At 54.4% G+C, this 17724-nt stretch overlaps 1 protein-coding gene across 1 annotated transcript; it reads left to right on the top strand.

Annotated features, from left to right (window-relative positions):
* The first annotated feature begins 2221 nt into the window (after positions 1 to 2221).
* Positions 2222 to 17022, top strand: LOC142823927 (uncharacterized). The gene is made up of 2 exons (XM_075915710.1): positions 2222 to 2446; positions 15151 to 17022. Exon 2 carries the CDS (start codon positions 15157 to 15159, stop codon positions 16906 to 16908), a length of 1752 nt encoding a protein of 583 aa, XP_075771825.1. The 5' UTR covers positions 2222 to 2446; positions 15151 to 15156; the 3' UTR covers positions 16909 to 17022.
* The last annotated feature ends 702 nt before the right edge of the window (positions 17023 to 17724 follow it).

Below are 17724 nucleotides of genomic sequence, written 5' to 3'. Positions count from 1 at the left end.
GCTTACAACACACTTGTTGATACAACCTCGAATCATATTTGCTTTTTTTGCAACATCATCACACTGTTGACTCATATTCAACTTGTGGTCCACTATGACCCCTAGATCCCTTTCCGCCATGCTCCTTCCTAGACAGTCGCTTCCCATCTTGTATGTATGGAACTGATTGTTCCTTCCTAAGTGGAGCACTTTGCATTTCTCTTTATTAAACCTCATCCTGTTTACCTCTGACCATTTCTCTAACTTGCTAAGGTCATTTTGAATTATGTCCCTATCCTCCAAAGAAGTCGCAACCCCACCCAGTTTGGTATCATCTGCAAACTTAATAAGCGTACTCTCTATATGTTGACTCCAGGAGGGACCTTGAGATAGGGCACTATTTGGGAGGAAGGAACTAAGAGATAAATGTTAGCCTTGGTATATGTAATGGGAAGGTATATATACACTGCTTCATAATTGCTTGTATTTTGAAGATCTGCCTGGGGGGGGGGGGTCTCTCCCCCCCTGCTATCCAAATCAGGCTTCCCTTGCAATATTGCTCGAATAAACTGCCTCTGGCTACTTGTTGCTTACAAAACACAGAGTAAGGACAATGTTTTCTTCCACACTGTGATGCAGCCTTTCGGACCTTGAAGTCGAAGCTAGCCCAGGAACCTGTGCTCATCCAGCCGGACTTTGATAAACCATTTATTTTGCAGACTGATGCCTCGCGGGTAGGATTGGGGGCTGTTCTGGCCCAAGTGGTTGAAGATGAAGAACGCCCCATTTTGTATCTTAGTCGTAAGCTGTTCCCACGGAGACCAGGTACTCCACGATAAAACAGGAGGCCCTCGCAGTAAAATGGGCCATAGAGACCCTGAGGTGTTACCTCTTAGGGAGTCAATTTACACTGGTCACTGACCGTGCGCCACTGAAATGGCTCCATGCCATGAAAGACTCTAATATGTGGGTCATGCGTTGGTACCTGTCGCTTCAGCCTTTTGTTTTTCAGGTGGTGCATCGCCCAGGAAAAGCCCACGCTAATGCAGACTGTGACGGATTTTTGCGGGTGCGAGCTCCTCGCTCTCTCCCCCTTCAGCTCTTGAGTAAGTCTGGGGAGGGGGCGGGGCCCTGCGAACCCACCGTCTGGGCTTGTCTCTCTGACCCCTACCTGGGTCCGAGGGTTGACGTCCGGGTGAGGGGGCGATCACCCCTCTGCCCCTAACGGCTGAGGGGGTTCGGCAACCCCTTCGTCGGGCCCCCCCTCCTCGGATTTGAGGGGAGGGGGGGTCACAGTGTCGGCGCGGGGCCTGACCTTGGACCAATGTCCTCCTGCGGTCTTGGCCCCACGGGTTTAAGGATTCAGGGGAATTGCTTGTAGGTAGTGATGACGAGGGGAAAGGGGAGTGGGGGACCCGGTCCCTCTCTCTCCTCCGGGTCCCAGCCCGAGGCCCTAAGTGGCGGTTGGCGACCAGCTGTCGCCCTCCACGGCGGACGGGGCTGCTGCCCTCAACTCGCCCGCCCACGGGCGCCAAAAGGGCCCTGCCTCGGGCTCCTTCCACTCCCCGCTGGCTTGCCCCGGTAGCGGAGCACGGCTGGGGTCACTCACCACGTCGAAGTCGCCGGGCAGTCCCAAGGCGAGCCGCCAACTGCCGAGCCTGTTTTTCCTCATCGCCCGGGGGGGTCGGGGTTTTGGGGCTCTTGGACGCCAGGGCGTCTGCCGCTGCACTCCCCCCCGCAGGCCGGGTCGTCCCTGGCCTTTGTGGTCACTGGAGGATGACGTCTGGGCGGTGGGCCCCGCCCCCGCGGCGTCCCTACCCCCGCGGCGGCCCCGACGTGCTCCCGTGCCCTGCATTGGAGCGTCAGCCGAGGCGGCAGAGCCGGCCGCTTCCCCGCCGCGCGCGTTCTGCCCCACCTCCCGCTCCTGGTCCCTGTCAGTGCGGCCGGGCGTCCGAACTCCGGTGCCGCCGCGCCGGTGTGCTCGCCGGCCGCGGCGGCCGCTTTTCCGGCTAAGGGGGGGGGTTCTCCCCCGGCCACCAGTGCGGACCCCGCCGGGTCCGTCACAGACTTTTTTCAAGGACTGGTGAAGACGGTGCGGCAACGCCCCCCCTTGCCAACCCTCTTAAGGGGGAGGGTGTGTGACAGGGTGAAGCAGCCCCGCACTGAACTCCCAGGGTTCAGCCAGGGATACCTGGCTGCAGAGGCCCTGTCCCCACAGCCCTACCGAGCATGCCCAGGCTGCAGCTCAGCTATAAAAGCCTGAGGAGAGGCTCAGTCTAGGCTGGCGGCTGGAGGGGAAGGACATAGGAAGGGAGCTGCTGACCAGCATCAGCCCGCGACTCCAGGAGAAGCCAGCGAAGACGCCGGGGCCAGTTGGGACGTCTCCGCGGTCGTCCACAGAGGAGAAGTCGCCCCCGGGAATGTGGATGACCTCACGAGTACGTGAGAAGAGACCCTGTCTGACAAGGTAGGAAGTGGCCCAGGGAGGGTGCAGGAGCAGCCTCTCCTGCCCCGGGAACCTTGGCGCGTTTTCGTGGGATTCCCCCACCGAGGGAGTGGCGGGCCGTCCTGCAGCTCACAGGGCCCTTGGCAGGGACCCGGTGGAGTAGGGTGGGCCCGGGTCCCCCTACCAGGGGTGCAGCCTCAACCCATCAGTGACCTGCCGTCACAGCCCCTGCAGCTCCATCATAAAAGGCTGATCAGTGACGGTGCGTGGGGACTTGTGTCAGTGAGCCCTACCTTAAAGGGCCAACTGGTGGCTGTGCCTAGAGACTTGGGCCAGTGGGCCCTGTGTTAAAGAGACAGTCACTAACTTTGCACAAAGACTCCGACCGGTTGGCTGCCGGGCCCTGCCTTAAAGGGGCCACCCTGGTGACGTTGCGGAGAGGCTCGGGCCGGTGGGCCCTGTGTCAACATGACTTTCTATAGGGACTCGGGGTCCTATCCCTGCCCTCCAAGAGTGGCCAAAAAGGCAGCCCCGTGACACAAGGGTACGGAGGGAGTTGGCAAATGTCATTGCAGAGCCTTTGGCCATTATCTTTGAAAACATGTGGAGATCAGGAGAGATCCCGGATGACTGGAAAAAGGCAAATGTATCGCCTATCTTTAAAAAAGGGAAGAAGGACAATCCAGGGAACTATAGACGTGTCAGCCTTACCTCAGTCCCCAGAAAAATCATGGAGGGGATCCTCAAGGAATCCATTTTGAAGCACTTGGAAGAGGGGAAAGTTATCAGGAATAGTCAACATGGATTCACGAAGGGCAAGTCATGCCTGACCAATCTGATTAGCTTCTATGATGAGGTAACTGGTGGCTCTGTGGACATGGGGAAGTCAGTGGATGTGGTATACCTTGACTTTAGCAAAGCTTTAGATACGGTCTCCCACAATATTCTTGCCAGCAAGTTAAGGAAGTATGGATTGGAAAAATGGACTGTAAGGTGGATAGAAAGCTGGCTAGAATGTTGGGCCCAATGGGTAGTGATCAATGGCTCAATGTCATGTTGGCGATCGGTTTCAAGTGGAGTGCCCAAAGGATGGGTTCTAGGGCCAGTTTTGTTCAACATCTTTATTAATTACGTGGCTGAGGGGATGGATTGCACCCTCAGCAAGTTTGCGGATGACACAAAGCTAGGGGGAGTGATAGATATGTTGGAGGGCAAGGATAAGGTCCAGAGTGACCTAGACAGATCAAAGGATTGGGCCAAAGAAATCTGATGAGGTTCAACAAGGACAAGTGTAGAGTCCTGCACTTGGGACGGAAGAATCCCAAGCATTGTTACAGGCTGGGGACTGAATGGCTAAGTAGCAGGTCAGCATAAGAGGACCTGGGGATTACAGTAGATGAGAAGGTGGATATGAGTCAACAGTGTGCCCTTGCAACCTAATATTCCATTCGCTTTCTTGGCTACATTAGGCTAGGAGCATTGCCAGCAGATCTAGAGAAGTGATTATTCCCCTTTATTCAGCTCTGGTGAGGCCACATCTGGAGTATTGCATCCAGTTCTGGGCCCCTGTGACAGGGTCCCACCCCCCACACTAGCACCCCACATTCACCTTTAGAGCCCTTAATTCTGCCAATCTGATCAATTCTTGACCGTGGGTATGCACTGATGGTTTTTCGGACACTGATATGTTTCTTTTCACCCTGCATTCTTCCCCTTCTCTCTTGACCATCTGGCTCTAACGATGACCTTCACACTGTATCTCATTCATACAAACAGTCTTTCACAAAATCCTTCAAAAGTAAACAGTACTGTTTTATATTAAGAAAAATCAAAATCAAAACAATTCACATCGAAGGCCTGGGCCTTCAATATTTCTAATCTCATTAACATAGTCACAATATGAGATCCTGTCTCTTTACTTAGTAAACTTTAGAACAAGGAAATATGGGAGATATATACTTAACGGATTGGACTTACTACAATATTAAATATGATTGACATATATATATATATATATATATCACCTTACATTACTAAACCTAAAATACAAATATAAAAAAGAATAAAACTTTCAATCCTAACACCGTGGAGGGCTGAGAGTGAGGGCGGCGTGAGGACGGTGAGCGAGGGCGGCAAGAGAGAGGCAAGCGAGGGCCCCGTGGAGAGCTGAGAGCAAGGGCAGCGTGAGCTCTGTGAGTGCATCGTGAGGGAGGTGAGTGAGGGTGGCATCAGGGCGGTGAGCAAGGGCGGCGAGCGAGGGCTGAGAGAGCTGCGTGAGGGTGGTGAGCAAGGGCGGCACTAGGGCAGCATCAGGGCAGTGACCGAGGGCTGCGTCAGGGCAGAGTGAGGGCTGCAAGTGAGGGCAGTGTCAGGGCTGTGAGCGAGGGAACTGTGAAGGGCAGTCAGCGAGGGTGGCGAGTGCATCGTGAGGGTGGCGAGCGAGGGCCGCGTGGCGGGTTCACTGCCTAACGTAGTGAATACAAGCAGAAAGAGGGTAGGTTTAGAAGATAGGATTCACAAAGAACAAGTTAAAAGTCACTTAGGAAAGTTAGATGTCAGCAAGTCACCAGGTCCTGATGAAATGCATCCCAGGATACTCAAGGAGCTGATAGAGGAGGTATCTGAGCCTTTAGCTATGATCTTTGAAAAATCATGGCAGACAGGGGAGATTCCAGAAGACTGGAAAAGGGCAAATATTGTGCCCATCTATAAAAAGGGGAATAAGAACAACCCAGGAAACTACAGACCAGTCAGTTTAACGTCTGTCCCGGGGAAGATAATGGAGCAAGTAATTAAGGAAATCATATGCAAACACTTGGAAGGTAATAAAGTGATAGGGAATAGCCAGCATGGGTTTGTGAAGAACAAGTCATGCCAAACTAATCTGATAGCTTTCTTTGATAAGATAACGAGCCTTGTGGATAAGGGAGAAGCGGTGGATGTCATATACCTAGACTTTAGTAAGGCATTTGATACGGTCTCGCATGATATTCTTATTGATAAACTAGGCAAATATAACTTAGATAGGGCCACGATAAGGTGGGTGCATAATTGGCTGGATAACCGTAGTCAGAGAGTTGTTGTTAACGGTTCTAAATCCTGCTGGAAAGGGATAGCAAGTGGAGTTCCGCAAGGGTCTGTTTTGGGACCCGTACTGTTCAATATCTTCATCAATGATGTAGATATTGGGATAGAGAGTACGCTTATTAAGTTTGCGGATGATACCAAACTGGGTGGGGTTGCGACTTCTTTGGAGGATAGGGACATAATTCAAAATGACCTTAGCAAGTTAGAGAAATGGTCAGAGGTAAACAGGATGAGGTTTAATAAAGAGAAATGCAAAGTGCTCCACTTAGGAAGGAACAATCAGTTCCATACATACAAGATGGGAAGCGACTGTCTAGGAAGGAGCATGGCAGAAAGGGATCTAGGGGTCATAGTGGACCACAAGTTGAATATGAGTCAACAGTGTGATGCTGTTGCCAAAAAAGCAAATATGATTCTAGGTTGTATCAACAGGTGTGTTGTAAGCAAAACTCGTGAAGTCATTCTGCCGCTCTACTCTGCACTAGTTAGGCCTCAGCTGGAGTACTGTGTCCAGTTCTGGGCGCCACATTTCAAGAAAGATGTGGAGAAATTGGAAAGGGTACAGAGAAGAGCGACAAGAATGATTAAAGGTTTAGAGAACATGACCTATGAAGCCAGGCTTCATGAACTGGGCTTGTTTAGTTTGGAAAAAAGAAGATTAAGGGGGGACATGATAGCGGTTTTCAAATATCTAAAAGGGTGTCACAAGGAGGAAGGAGAAAATTTGTTCCTCTTGGTTTCTGAGGACAGGACAAGGAGTAATGGGCTTAAAGTGCAGCAAGGGAGATTTAGATTGGACATTAGGAAAAAATTCCTAACTGTCAGGGTGGTCAAATATTGGAATAAATTGCCAAGGGAGGTGGTGGAATCTCCCTCTCTGGAGATATTTAAGAACAGGTTAGATAGACATCTGTCAGGGATGGTGTAGACGGAGCTTGGTCCTGCCTTGAGGGCGGGGGGCTGGACTCGATGACCTCTTGAGGTCCCTTCCAGTCCTATTATTCTATGATTCTATGAGAGTGAGGGCCGCGTGAGCTCTGTGAGTGCATTGTGAGGGCAGTGAGCGAGGGCGGCATTGTCGGGGACTCGAACCCGGATGGCCTCCGTTCATTGTCTGACCACAAAGAGACAGGCAACACCAGCAAGATCCAATCACAAGCTCTTTATTGAATAGTGCGCACTACAATAGAGAGCAGCCCATCTCCCAAGTGAACCAGCCACGATTTCAGTAACAAGTAAGATTATATAGACAGTTCCGTCACGTCATAAAACATTTGCCCAAGCATCTCAGCCCCCCTTAATTAGTTAGAAGCTTCTAGTGTTAATGCATATACTTCATGGCCTTAAGCAATTCATAATGCGTCAACAGCTTTCTTATCAGCCCAGAAGGCAAGTACCAAACAACAAGGAGACAGGGAGTTAAAACAAACAGAGGGCAGAGACAGTTCGTTAAGATCAGGGTGAGAACAGAAACAGGGAGTTACCTTATCAGTTCTCAAACTAGCTGTTCCCATCACAACCGGTATAGGAATGCAGCCTTTCACTTATTTTACTTCTGCAACTCAAGCAAGTATGTAGGAAGCGTCCCTTGCTTGAACCATGTCTCTAGTTCTGCTCAGGGACTACCCAGAAACCTTTGTTAACCTCTTTCCTTGATCTGTCTTAACTGCACTAGGCCCAATTCTCTAGGGCCTAACAGTGTCAAGGCAGCGAGCGAGGGCAGCGCGTGAGGGCGCCGTGGAGGGCTGAGCGCGAGAGCAGCATGAGTGCTGTGAGTGCATCGTGAGGGCGGTGAGCAAGGGCGGCGTCCGGGAGGAAGTCTGCTCCCTCAGTGGCCACAAAAAACCTGGTCACTGAAAACAGCTTCCATGTCTGGAGGTGTTCCTGGTAGAATTCCGGCACCTCTGAGAGGTCTCGCGGAAGACCCGTCAGATGGATGAAAAAGAGCTGCCAGTCATATCAGAGCCCTCAGAGGTGGCGGAGGAAGGTGTGTGCCAAAAGGCTCCACGCCAGACCACCTGCCCTATACAGGAGTCTCTGCAGAGCCTGGAGGCGGAAGGTCCAGACCTAGCTGTACACGCAGACCAGGCCCTGGCCCCCCTCCTCCAGGGGAAGACACAGGACCCCTGCAGAGACCCAGTGCATTCCTAGCCAGAAGAACTCCAGGGGTATGCCTCTGGAGTGTGGCCAGAACCTCCGAGGCCAGGCTCAGGGTGTTGAGACAGTGCCAGAGCATGGACAGGACTAGTTGGTTCAGCACTATGGCCCTCCCACACAGGGAGAGACACTGGAGCAGTCCTGTCCATCTCTGCAGCCACTCACCCATCCTGGCCTCCAAACCTTACCAGTTCTCCGGCGGAGAAGAATGCATCGTGGATACAAAGACACCCAGATAGAGCAGAGGACCTGCGCTCCACCTGATGGCCTGAAGCGTGGGTGGGAGGGAGCCTGCCTGCCACCCGGCCTGTACCACCAGTCCAGAGATCTTGACCCAGTTGACCCACGCGTAGGAGACCGTTGAGTAGACGGCTTGGCAGGCCTCCACCCATGACAGGTCACCTGGGTCCTGGACCACGAGGAGCACATAATCGGTGTACGCCAACGGGACCAGCCGCAGCTCTAGCTCTCGGAGCACCAACCCCGTCAACCTCTTGCGAAGGAGACGGAGGAAGGGCTCGCTGGCCAGAGTATACAGCTGGCCTGACACTGAACAGCTTTGACGTACTCCCTGCCCGAAGCTGACCGGTGCCGTCAGGGTCCAGTTGAGCCTGACCAAACACTCCACGAAGGCGTAGAGCACCCGGAGAAAACCCACAAACCGGGGCTCAAAGCCGAAGGCCTGCAGAGGGCTCAGGAGATAATTGTGATCCATCCTGTCGAACATCTTCTCCTGGTCCACCGACAGGAGGGCGAACAACAGACCTTTCCTACACCTGAGCTCTAAGAGATCCTGGACCAAGTACAAATTATAAAAAATGCTATGGCCCAGGACGGTGTAGGTCTGGTCGGGATGGATTACGTCCGCCAGCACGGACCGCAGCCACAGCGAGATGGCTTTCACTACGACCCTGTAGTCCGTGCTGAGGAGCGAGACGGGATGCCAGTTCCGAAGTTCATGGAGGTCCCCCTTCTTTGGCAGCAAGGCGAGCACTGCTCACCTGCACGACAGAGGGAGGACCCCACTCTCCAAGGACATGGCCCAGACAGTGACGAAGTCTGGGCCGAGGACGTCCCAGAACACGCGGTAGAACTCCATGGTCAGCCCATCCATGCCCGGGGTTTTGTTGGTGGGCATGACACGGAGGGCTTCCTAGACCTCGGCCAGAGTGAGAGGCAGTTCTAGCCACTCTCGGTTGCCTGCGCTGATCGTCGGGAGTTCACTCCAGAGCACCCTGCAGGCATCGGCTTTGGTCAGATCCGCGGAGAACAAAGTAGCGTAGAAGGCCCTGGCCCTTGCACGCATCTCTTCCGGATCTGTGATGGGGGGGGGGTGCTGTAATCTGCCAAAAAGCATGTAGAAGCTGTAGAAACCATTTCATACTTAGCTAGAAGCCATCTTGTATAACAGAAACCATTTCAGCTTTTCTCTTTGGCACGTAGACCAGAGTGAACTTTGTCACCCCGTGAGAAGAGGTCTACAGAATGGGCTATTGGAATGTGTTAATTGGGCTGGTTGGGACAGGAGATGTACTCCCTCGTACCTGTCACCATCTTGCTGATAAGACTTTGTTTTTCCAAGTTTAATTGATGATTTCTGTAATTGGATGCCCTGACGTCAGACTGTTTGGTTAAGGGTATAAAGATACTAGAATTGATTGTATTAGCAGCCTTACTGGGCCCGGCTCTCCTGGGACCATGTTTGGCTCACTTGGCTTTACTGATCAATAAAGCTGTCTGTTTAGCCACGTAAACTGAGTGAGGCTTTTGCTTCGACAAGCAGGTGATGTACTTTTTGGCCCCCCTTTTCTTCTCCAGAGTATAGAAGAAGCGGGAGCCGCGCTCCATCTCCTGAAGGAGATGGATGCAGGATTGAACAAAGGCACCCCAGGCCCGATGATTCTCGAGGGCCCGGAGTTCCTCCTGCTTCTCCCGGTACACCTCGCGGAGGGGTGGATCCTCGGATTCAGATGCCAGGTGCCCCTCAAGCTTCAAAACCTCCCATTCCAACTGCTCTATCACCGCATCCCTCTGTCGGCTGGTGTTCTGCCCATGAATCTGAGAATACGGAAAGATCGTCCGGATAGGCCAGTGCAAATTCCCCAAATCCAGCTAGTAGATCAGCCACAAGCCTTTGGAAGGTTGCAGGTGCATTGTGCAGCCCGAAAGGATGAACATTAAACTCATACAGCCCTGCATGTGTAATGAGGCTGACTTTTCCTTGGCTGCTTCCTCCAGAGATACCTGCCAGTAACCCTTGGTTAAGTCTAGGGAGGAGATGAACTGGGCATGCCCCATTTTCTCCAATAGCTCATCTGTGCATGGTGTGGAAGAAAACATTGTCCTCACTCTGAGTTTGTAAGCAACAAGTAGCCAGAGGCAGTTTTATTACGAGCTGCAGCAAGGGAAAAACTGGTTCGGACAGGGGGGAAGCCCCCCCCCCCGAGGCAGATCTTCGAATACAAGCAATTATGAAGCAGTTTATATACTGTCTATTAGATATAATAACAATAACAATTAGTCTCCTTCCCATTACAAATCCAATGGCTAACAGTTATTTAGTTCCACCCAGATGCTCCTTATCTCAAGGTCCCTACCAGAGTCAGCGTTCTATCCTTATCTCCGTATGGAGGCGAGAGGCGAAGGCAGCGTCTAATTACAGATCTCGCGTTGTCAGGCCACAGACTTAGCCTGACTCTTGCTCTCTTGTTAACAAGACCAAGATGGCTGCACACAAATTCCCTTATTCCCTTTTCCTGCCTCCACAATGGCATTGGGTAGTTGTCTCTTTTTTCTTTCTTTCTGTCCATTTTTGTGGTCTTCCTTTCTTTTCTTTGTCCCTTTTATCCATTTTTCTGTTCTTTCTTTCCATTTGTGTTCTTTCTTTCTTTCCCTTCCTTCCATTTGTGTTCTTTTTTCCCCCCTCTTTCTGCCCTTTTTCTGTTCTTTCTTTCGCTGTAATTTATGTCCAGTTTTGTTTTTTCTTTCTTTCCTTCTTTCTGTCCATTTTGGTGTTCTATCTTTCTTTCTCACTGTCCATTTTTGTGTTCATTCTGTCTTTTTTCTCTTTCTTTCTTTGTCCTTTTTGTCCATTTTTCTGTTCTCTTTCCTTCTTTCTGTCCACTGTTTGTTTGTTCGGGTACGTCTACACTACAATGTTAATTCGAACTAACTTAGTTCGAATTAGTTAATTCGAACTAAGCTAATTCGAACTAACGGATGCAGACTAAAAAACTAGTTCGAATTAGCGTTTTGCTAATTCGAACTAGCATGTCCACATTAAGTGGACCCTGAACCGGGCTTAAGGATGGCCGGAAGCAGTGCCGGCAGGGCATCAGAGGAGGACTTAGAGCGTGGAGATGCTGCCTCAGGCTAGCCCAGGACTGCGCTTAAAGGGACCCGACCCCCACCCCAGATACACAGTTCTCAGGGGTTCCCCGCTTGCAAAGCAGTCCTGGCTTGGAGTGCCCGGACTACCCACACTGGGCACATCACACCACTCGGCCATCAGCCCGGCTGCACTTGCCGCAGGCTGCCATCTGGGGAGAGGGGGAAATTGGGGGGCTGCAGGAGAGCTTCCACCCCCAGAAGCCTGCAGAGCCAGCCCAGTCCTCCCCCTCGGGGGCTCGTGCCCCATTCCTCCCTCACCTCCTTCCACTTACCCTTCCCTAGCCCCTCTTCTTGATGTACAAAATAAAGATAACGTGTGGACAAAACTAGAAACTCTCTTTATTTAACAAAACTCGGGGAAACTGGGAAAAGGAGGTGAGAGAGGGTGGGAGAGGGGAGGGGGAAAACTGGGAGGAGGGAGCTGAAAGGGGGAAGCAAGGGAAAGGAGGGGGTGGGGAAACTGAAGGATTAGGGGTGGGGGTCTCGCCGGACCAACCGCCTCCCAGCACGGCGAGGGAGGGGGCCTCGGCGTCCCCGGGGGGATGGGGTGGAGGGTGCGGAGGTTGAGGTGGGGGGTGTGGACATTGAGGAAGAGGTTGTGGGGGTTGAGGAGGAAGAGGTGGGAGGGGGGGCAGGAGTGGGAGGAGGGACAGCAGTTGGGGGGCCAGCAGGCGCAGGACCAGCACGGGGCACCATGCTCTGCAGCAGGAGCTGCAGGTTGGTGCTCAGCCCTCGGAGCTCAGCCAGCAGCTCGTGGCGGACCTGCAGGTCTTCCCGCATCCAGGCCTGTAGTGTGCGGTGCACGGCTCTCAGGGCCCCCAGGTGCTGGTCCCGGTACTCCTGCTCTGTGCTGGTGGTCCGGAGCAGGCCGCGGGTGCGGGAGCATGTCCCGGGCGGGGTGGTGCGCCCTGCACGAGCAGCTGGTGCAGCTGTAGAGAAAGAAGAGAAGTGGTCAGTTCTCCCTGGGGACGCAGAGGATGATGCCCAGCCCCCTCCCCCACCCCGCAACGTGAGGGTGACCATGTCCTGCACCGTCACAGCCTCTGTGCTTGTACAGAGGCCATGGTCAGGATGTCTGGCTCTCCCCGGGACGGGGAGCTGCCCCAAGACCGCACCCATGTCCCTGTGCCATGTATAGTGTGGCCGGGGCGGCGGGGGGAAGGGGGAGATGTCCCCTGCCTCCGTGTAGAGGGGACATGTGAAGGGAAAGCATCCTGATGGGTCCTGCCCCGGGGTCGGGAGCATGTCACGTCTCTTTGCACAAGCATGTGCCTATTGGGCAATGGCCCCTGGGTGTCACGCAGCTGGAGCCACCTGCCCAAGGGTGGCATGGCACGTGCTCGCACGTGCACAGGTGTCTGCGTGATCCGTGGAAGGTATGGCCCACGCGTGCGGTCTCTGGTCTCCCTCCCACCTCCCCCCCCCGAACTACTTAATTCAAACTACTTCCCCGGTACGGTCTCCCTGGACGACCCTGCTGGAACAGCTGGCAGTGGCCCCTCCGGTGTGCCCAGGTCAGGGCCCTCTGGTCCCGGCTCGCTGTCCCCCGGGCTGGCACGGACCGCCCTGCCCCCCAAGAGTTGGTGGAGGGCAGCGAAGTAGGGGCAGGTGGCAGCCCCTGCAGCGGCGCCGCCCCTTGTGGCCCTGGCGTACCCCTGCCGCAGCTGCTTGAACTTAATTCGCACCTGCTCTTGCGTGCGCCTGTGTCCCTTGCGGGCCATGGCGGCTGCTATGCGGCCATAGACAGCCGCGTTCCTCCTCCTAGTGCGGAGATCTTGGAGATTGGGGGCCTGCCCCCAAACCTCAATGAGGTCCATGACCTCCACACTAGTCCAGGGGGCCGTGCGCCGTCTACGGCCCCTGGGTGCTCGGGGACTGGGCAGGGGACGGCTCGCTGCCACTGGCTGCCTGGCTCATGGTGGGGCCACTGGCTCAGGGGCAGAGACTGCTGGCAGGGCTGTCTGACTCCAGTGCCGTCTGGCCAGAGTCTACCCCTTTAAGGGCCCGGGGCTGGGGGAGAGAAGAAGAGTTTTCCTGGTTGTGCCCAGAGAGGCCACCAGGGGGAACCTGGGGAGGGCTAGCCTCCCACTAGTTCGAATTAAGGGTCTACACAGCCCTTAATTCGAACTAGTAAGTTCGAACTAGGCTTAATCCTCGTAAAATGAGGTTTACCTAGTTCGAACTAAGCGCTCTGTTAGTTCGAATTAAGTTCGAACTAACGGAGCCCTAGTGTAGCGCCTAGGAAAGTTAGTTCGAACTAACGTCTGTTAGTTCGAACTAACTTTGTAGTGTAGACATACCCTTCTTTCTTTGTCCATTTTTGTGTTCTTTTTCTTTCTCTGTCTTTCGTGCTTTCTTTACATTTTTCTGATCTCTTTCATTCTGTCGATTGTTTCTGTTGTTCATTCTTTCTGTCCATTTTTGTGTTCCTTTCTTTCTCGTTTTCCATTTGTGTTTTTTTTGTCCTTTTCATCCAGTTTTCTTTTCTTGCTTGCTTTCTTCCATTGTTTCTGTTCGTTTTCTTTCTTTACATTTGTGTTTTCTTTCTTGTCCATTTGTGTTCTTTCCTTCTTTCTCGCTGTCCATCCTTTCTTTCTGTCCATGTTTGTGTTCTGTCGTTTTTTTTTCTTTCTTTGTCCTTTTTGTTCTTTCTTTCTGTCTGTCCACTGTTTCTGTTCTTTCTTTCTTGCTTGCTTTCTTTGGACACACAGGAAGCGATGAGCTGGTGCGGCAGGCACATGCCAGGGGGTGGCCTATCACTTACCAACAAGCTAGGGATCTGGTACAAGCTTGAACCCTCTGTGCTGGATTCAGGAAACATAACAGAAGGACAATGGTTTGCCAGGCTAAGAGGTGGGAAAGTACTATGGGCAACTTGGCAAGTAGATTATATTGGTCCCCTATACCCCAGTAAACAAGGGTGGAAGTATGTTTTAACTGGGAGTGGAAATTGTTCTTAAAATGTGAGCCATTGTCAGACTGGATTTCCTGGGGTGTTGGGACAAGGGCTATTAAGTGGTTTAGTCCCATGATCGTAGACAACCCTGTTGCCCATCAGGTTGGGTAAGCAAAAGCAATTTCTGAAACAAACTGGTAAATGAGTGGGCCCTCTGCAACGGAGTCCGATGGACCTTTCACCTCCTGTACCGACCTCAGTCTAATGGCATGGTCGAACGCTGGAATGAACTGTTGAAAGCCCACTTGAGGCCCACAGATGGCAAATGGGGAAACAGATTAGATACTGTGGTGCAAAGATTAAACGATCGGCAGACCCCTACAGGCAGTCTGATTGTGGCGGGGTAGCCCCACCCCCCGGAAACCGCCGCAGGCCCGCGGCAACCCGGGTGCGGAGCTGGAGCCGTACCAGGGCAGGAAGCTCCGGCTGAGCCAGGACGGGCGATAGCGGCACCCGGACCTGGACGCGGGGACTCCGGGGGGGGGGCGGGCACCCATTCGGGACGGCGCCGGGGGTGACGTCACCAGCGCGCCCCGGGGGCAGGACGCAGGCCGATGACGTGGGGCAGCCCGTCATTCCCCCGCGCCCAGCGGGGAATTTAAAAATGGACTCCGGGCCAGGAAAAGGGGAAGGCCTGGGGAAGGGAGGAGCGGCCCCGGCGGAGGCGGACGGAACCAGGTACTGGCGGCCCTGGGTGCAGTTTAACCCGGGGGGTCAGGGCTAGAGGTAGACTCTGGCTGGGGGGGAAGAAGCGGCCCAGGGCGGGGCCGCGGAACCCGTGAGCGGGGGAGTTTAGGGTTCCCAGACCCCCCCCCGTTTTGAGTGAGGACAGGCGTCCTGACTCTAGGGCCCTGGGTCGGGGTCCAGAGCGAGGGCGGGCCCGGACCCCCTTCCCCCCAACCAGACGGGTAGGTTGGTGCGCGGCCTGGGCCTGGAGAGGCGCAACGATACCAGGCGTAATTGGAGTTATATTGGGACTAGAGGGGCGACCAGAGAGGAGGGTTATCGAGGGGAGGGGGTTCCCCCCCTTCTCCGCTGGGGCGCCTTACACGTGGTGGAGAATGTGGGCAGGAAAGACCCCGAAATAGGGGTCCAGGGGGAAGGTAGCGAGGGTTAACGTAGCCCTGGTTTCTAGGGGAACATGGAACCCAATAAGATTCTGGAATGGTGGACGGAGACCCAAAAGGTGCAGCAGCAACAACAGATGCAGGCCCTGCAGCAGCTCCTGACCCAATTCCAAGAGCGACAGGACCAGGCAGCGAGGGAGTTGTGGGGAGCAGCAGTTGGGGTCGTAACCGGGTCGCCGGGAGCGGGCGAGGAGATTGGGGCGCAGTTGCCCATACGCCTGACTAAGCTGGGACCGGAAGATGACCCAGAGGCATTTTTGGTTACTTTTGAGTGGGTGGCCACCACGGCCAAATGGCCACAGGAACATTGGGCGACCCTCCTCGCACCCTATCTGTCGGGACCGGCCCAGCTGGCATACCGGGGGATGTCGACCCGCGACGCATTATGTTACTATAAAGTTAAAGAGGCGGTCCTCGACCAGCTAGGGGTCACCCCGGAGACACATCAACGGAGATTCCGCGAAGCTAGATACGACCTACAAGAGCGACCGCGGGCCGTGGCTCAGCGGGTGAAGGAAGCAGGCACGCGGTGGCTCGAACCCGAGAACAAGACAGGGACCCAGGTAGCCGACCTGGTCACCCTGGAGCAATATATCCGTATCCTCCCCACGAAAGGGCAGCTATGGGTACGCCGTCACCTACCGGAGACCCTGGACGAAGCCGTAACCCTGATGGAGCACTTCCTAGCCGCGGAAGGGGTGGAAGGAAAGGCGACCGGCGGCCTTCAGCGGGAGCCCAGGAAGGGTGAACCAGCCACACCGAAACCTGCCGGACCCATGCGCGGCAGAGAAGGGCGGCGAGGCCCCTTAGGACCCCTCCCAGAAAGGAGGTTGGCACCCCGGTGGAGCCGGCCATCAGGAGAAGCCAGGGTAGACCGAGCGACCGATACCGGACAGGGGTTCTCCACACAGGAAGGAGCACCAAAGGTGGTTTGCTACCAATGTGGCCAGGAGGGACACTACAAAAGAGATTGTACCCTGATGGATTGCACCTTCGGCCAGAGGCGAGGGGGTGGACCGGACAGAGGAGCAGCGAGCCCCACACAGGTAACAAGGAAACTATGGGTCAATGGGAACCCCGTAGAGGCTATATTAGACTCGGGGTGCGGGCAGACCATCGTCAGGAGGGATGTAATATACCCAGTTCGAGCGAGGGGCACCCCCGTAGCTCTGCGGTGCGTCCATGGGGACGTCCATTATTACCCCACGACGCGAGTACGGATAAGGGATGGGGAGCTAGAGGAGGAATGCGTGGTAGCGGTGGGCCCCAAACTGGCATACCCACTCCTGCTGGGGCGAGACTGGCCAGGTTTAAAGAGACTCTTAAGCCAGTGGGGCGGGGCAAACACCGCCGCGAGGAACGGGGAACCCGAACAGGGAACACTGGTAGCGCAGGGAGAAGAGGAACGGGAAGCTCCGGGCCCACAACCAATAACTGAAGGAACCCCGGTGTTCACACGCCTGGAAGTGGAGGAGGGAGATTTCCTTACACAGCAGCGGGAAGACCCCACCCTGCAGGCCGCCTGGGCTCAGATTCGAACGACGGATGAGCCCCAACGGGAAGAGCCGTCAAACCAACCCGGGGGGCCCCGGTTCGAGGTAAGGGAGGACCGCCTGTACCGGGTGTCACGGGGAGACCTTCCCGGGGAAGAAAGGTGGCAGCTCCTGGTCCCGCGGCCGTACCGATGGAAGGTCCTGGAATTAGCCCACGAACACCCGTGGTCTGGGCATTTAGGGACGGAAAAGACTCAACAGAAGGTATTATAGCGGTTTTACTGGCCCGGGGTATACCAAGAAATTAAAAGCTTCTGCACCTCCTGCCCACAGTGCCAGAAGACGTCCATGAGTCGAACACCCCCGGCCCCGTAGGTCCCTCTCCCCGGGGATCGGGACCCCATTCGATCGGGTCGCATTGGACCTGGTGGGGCCCCTTGATATATCAGGGTGGGGGCATAGCTACATCTTAGTTGTCGTGGACTATGCCACGCGCTGGCCGGAGGCGATTCCCTTGAAGAAAGCAGAGGCACTGGTAAAACTGTTCTCGTGGGTCGGGTTACCCAAAGAATTATTAACAGATCAAGGGACGAACCTAACGTCCAAGGTGATGACAGATTTATGTAAGGTTTTGCAGATCAGAAAACTTCGGACATCAGTGTACCACCCTCAAATGGACAGATTAGTGGAACGTTTTAATCGCACCCTAAAGGGGATGTTGCGGAAGTTCGCACAGGACGACCCTCGCGAATGGGACAAGTTACTCCCGGCCCTGATGTTTGCTGTGTGGGAAGTACCCCAGGCGTCCCTGGGATACTCCCCATTCGAATTACTATACAGACGGCGACCTCAAGGAATTCTGGACCTCGTGAGAGAAGGGTGGGAAGCCACCACTTCCACCACCCTAGGGACCGCCCAGTATGTGAGTAAGCTAAAGAAAACCCTGCACGAATTGGCGGGGTGGGCTCAAGGGAACCTGAAAAGAGCACAGGAAGGGCAGAAGGAGTACTATGATAGGAAGGCCCAGATGCGGGAATTTGAGCCAGGTGACCAGGTCCTCCTGTTACTCCCCAGCGGGGACTCTAAATT

This window comes from Pelodiscus sinensis, unplaced genomic scaffold, assembly GCF_049634645.1.
Source record: "Pelodiscus sinensis isolate JC-2024 unplaced genomic scaffold, ASM4963464v1 ctg38, whole genome shotgun sequence".
NCBI lineage: Eukaryota > Metazoa > Chordata > Testudines > Trionychidae > Pelodiscus > Pelodiscus sinensis.
Note: the sequence above shows the minus strand (reverse complement) of the source record. Positions and strands in the feature narration are given on the sequence as shown.

Coding starts and splice junctions, on each gene's coding strand:
- LOC142823927 (XM_075915710.1), top strand. CDS start 15,157: ATGGAACCCAATAAGATTCTGGAATGGTGGACGGAGACCCAAAAGGTG.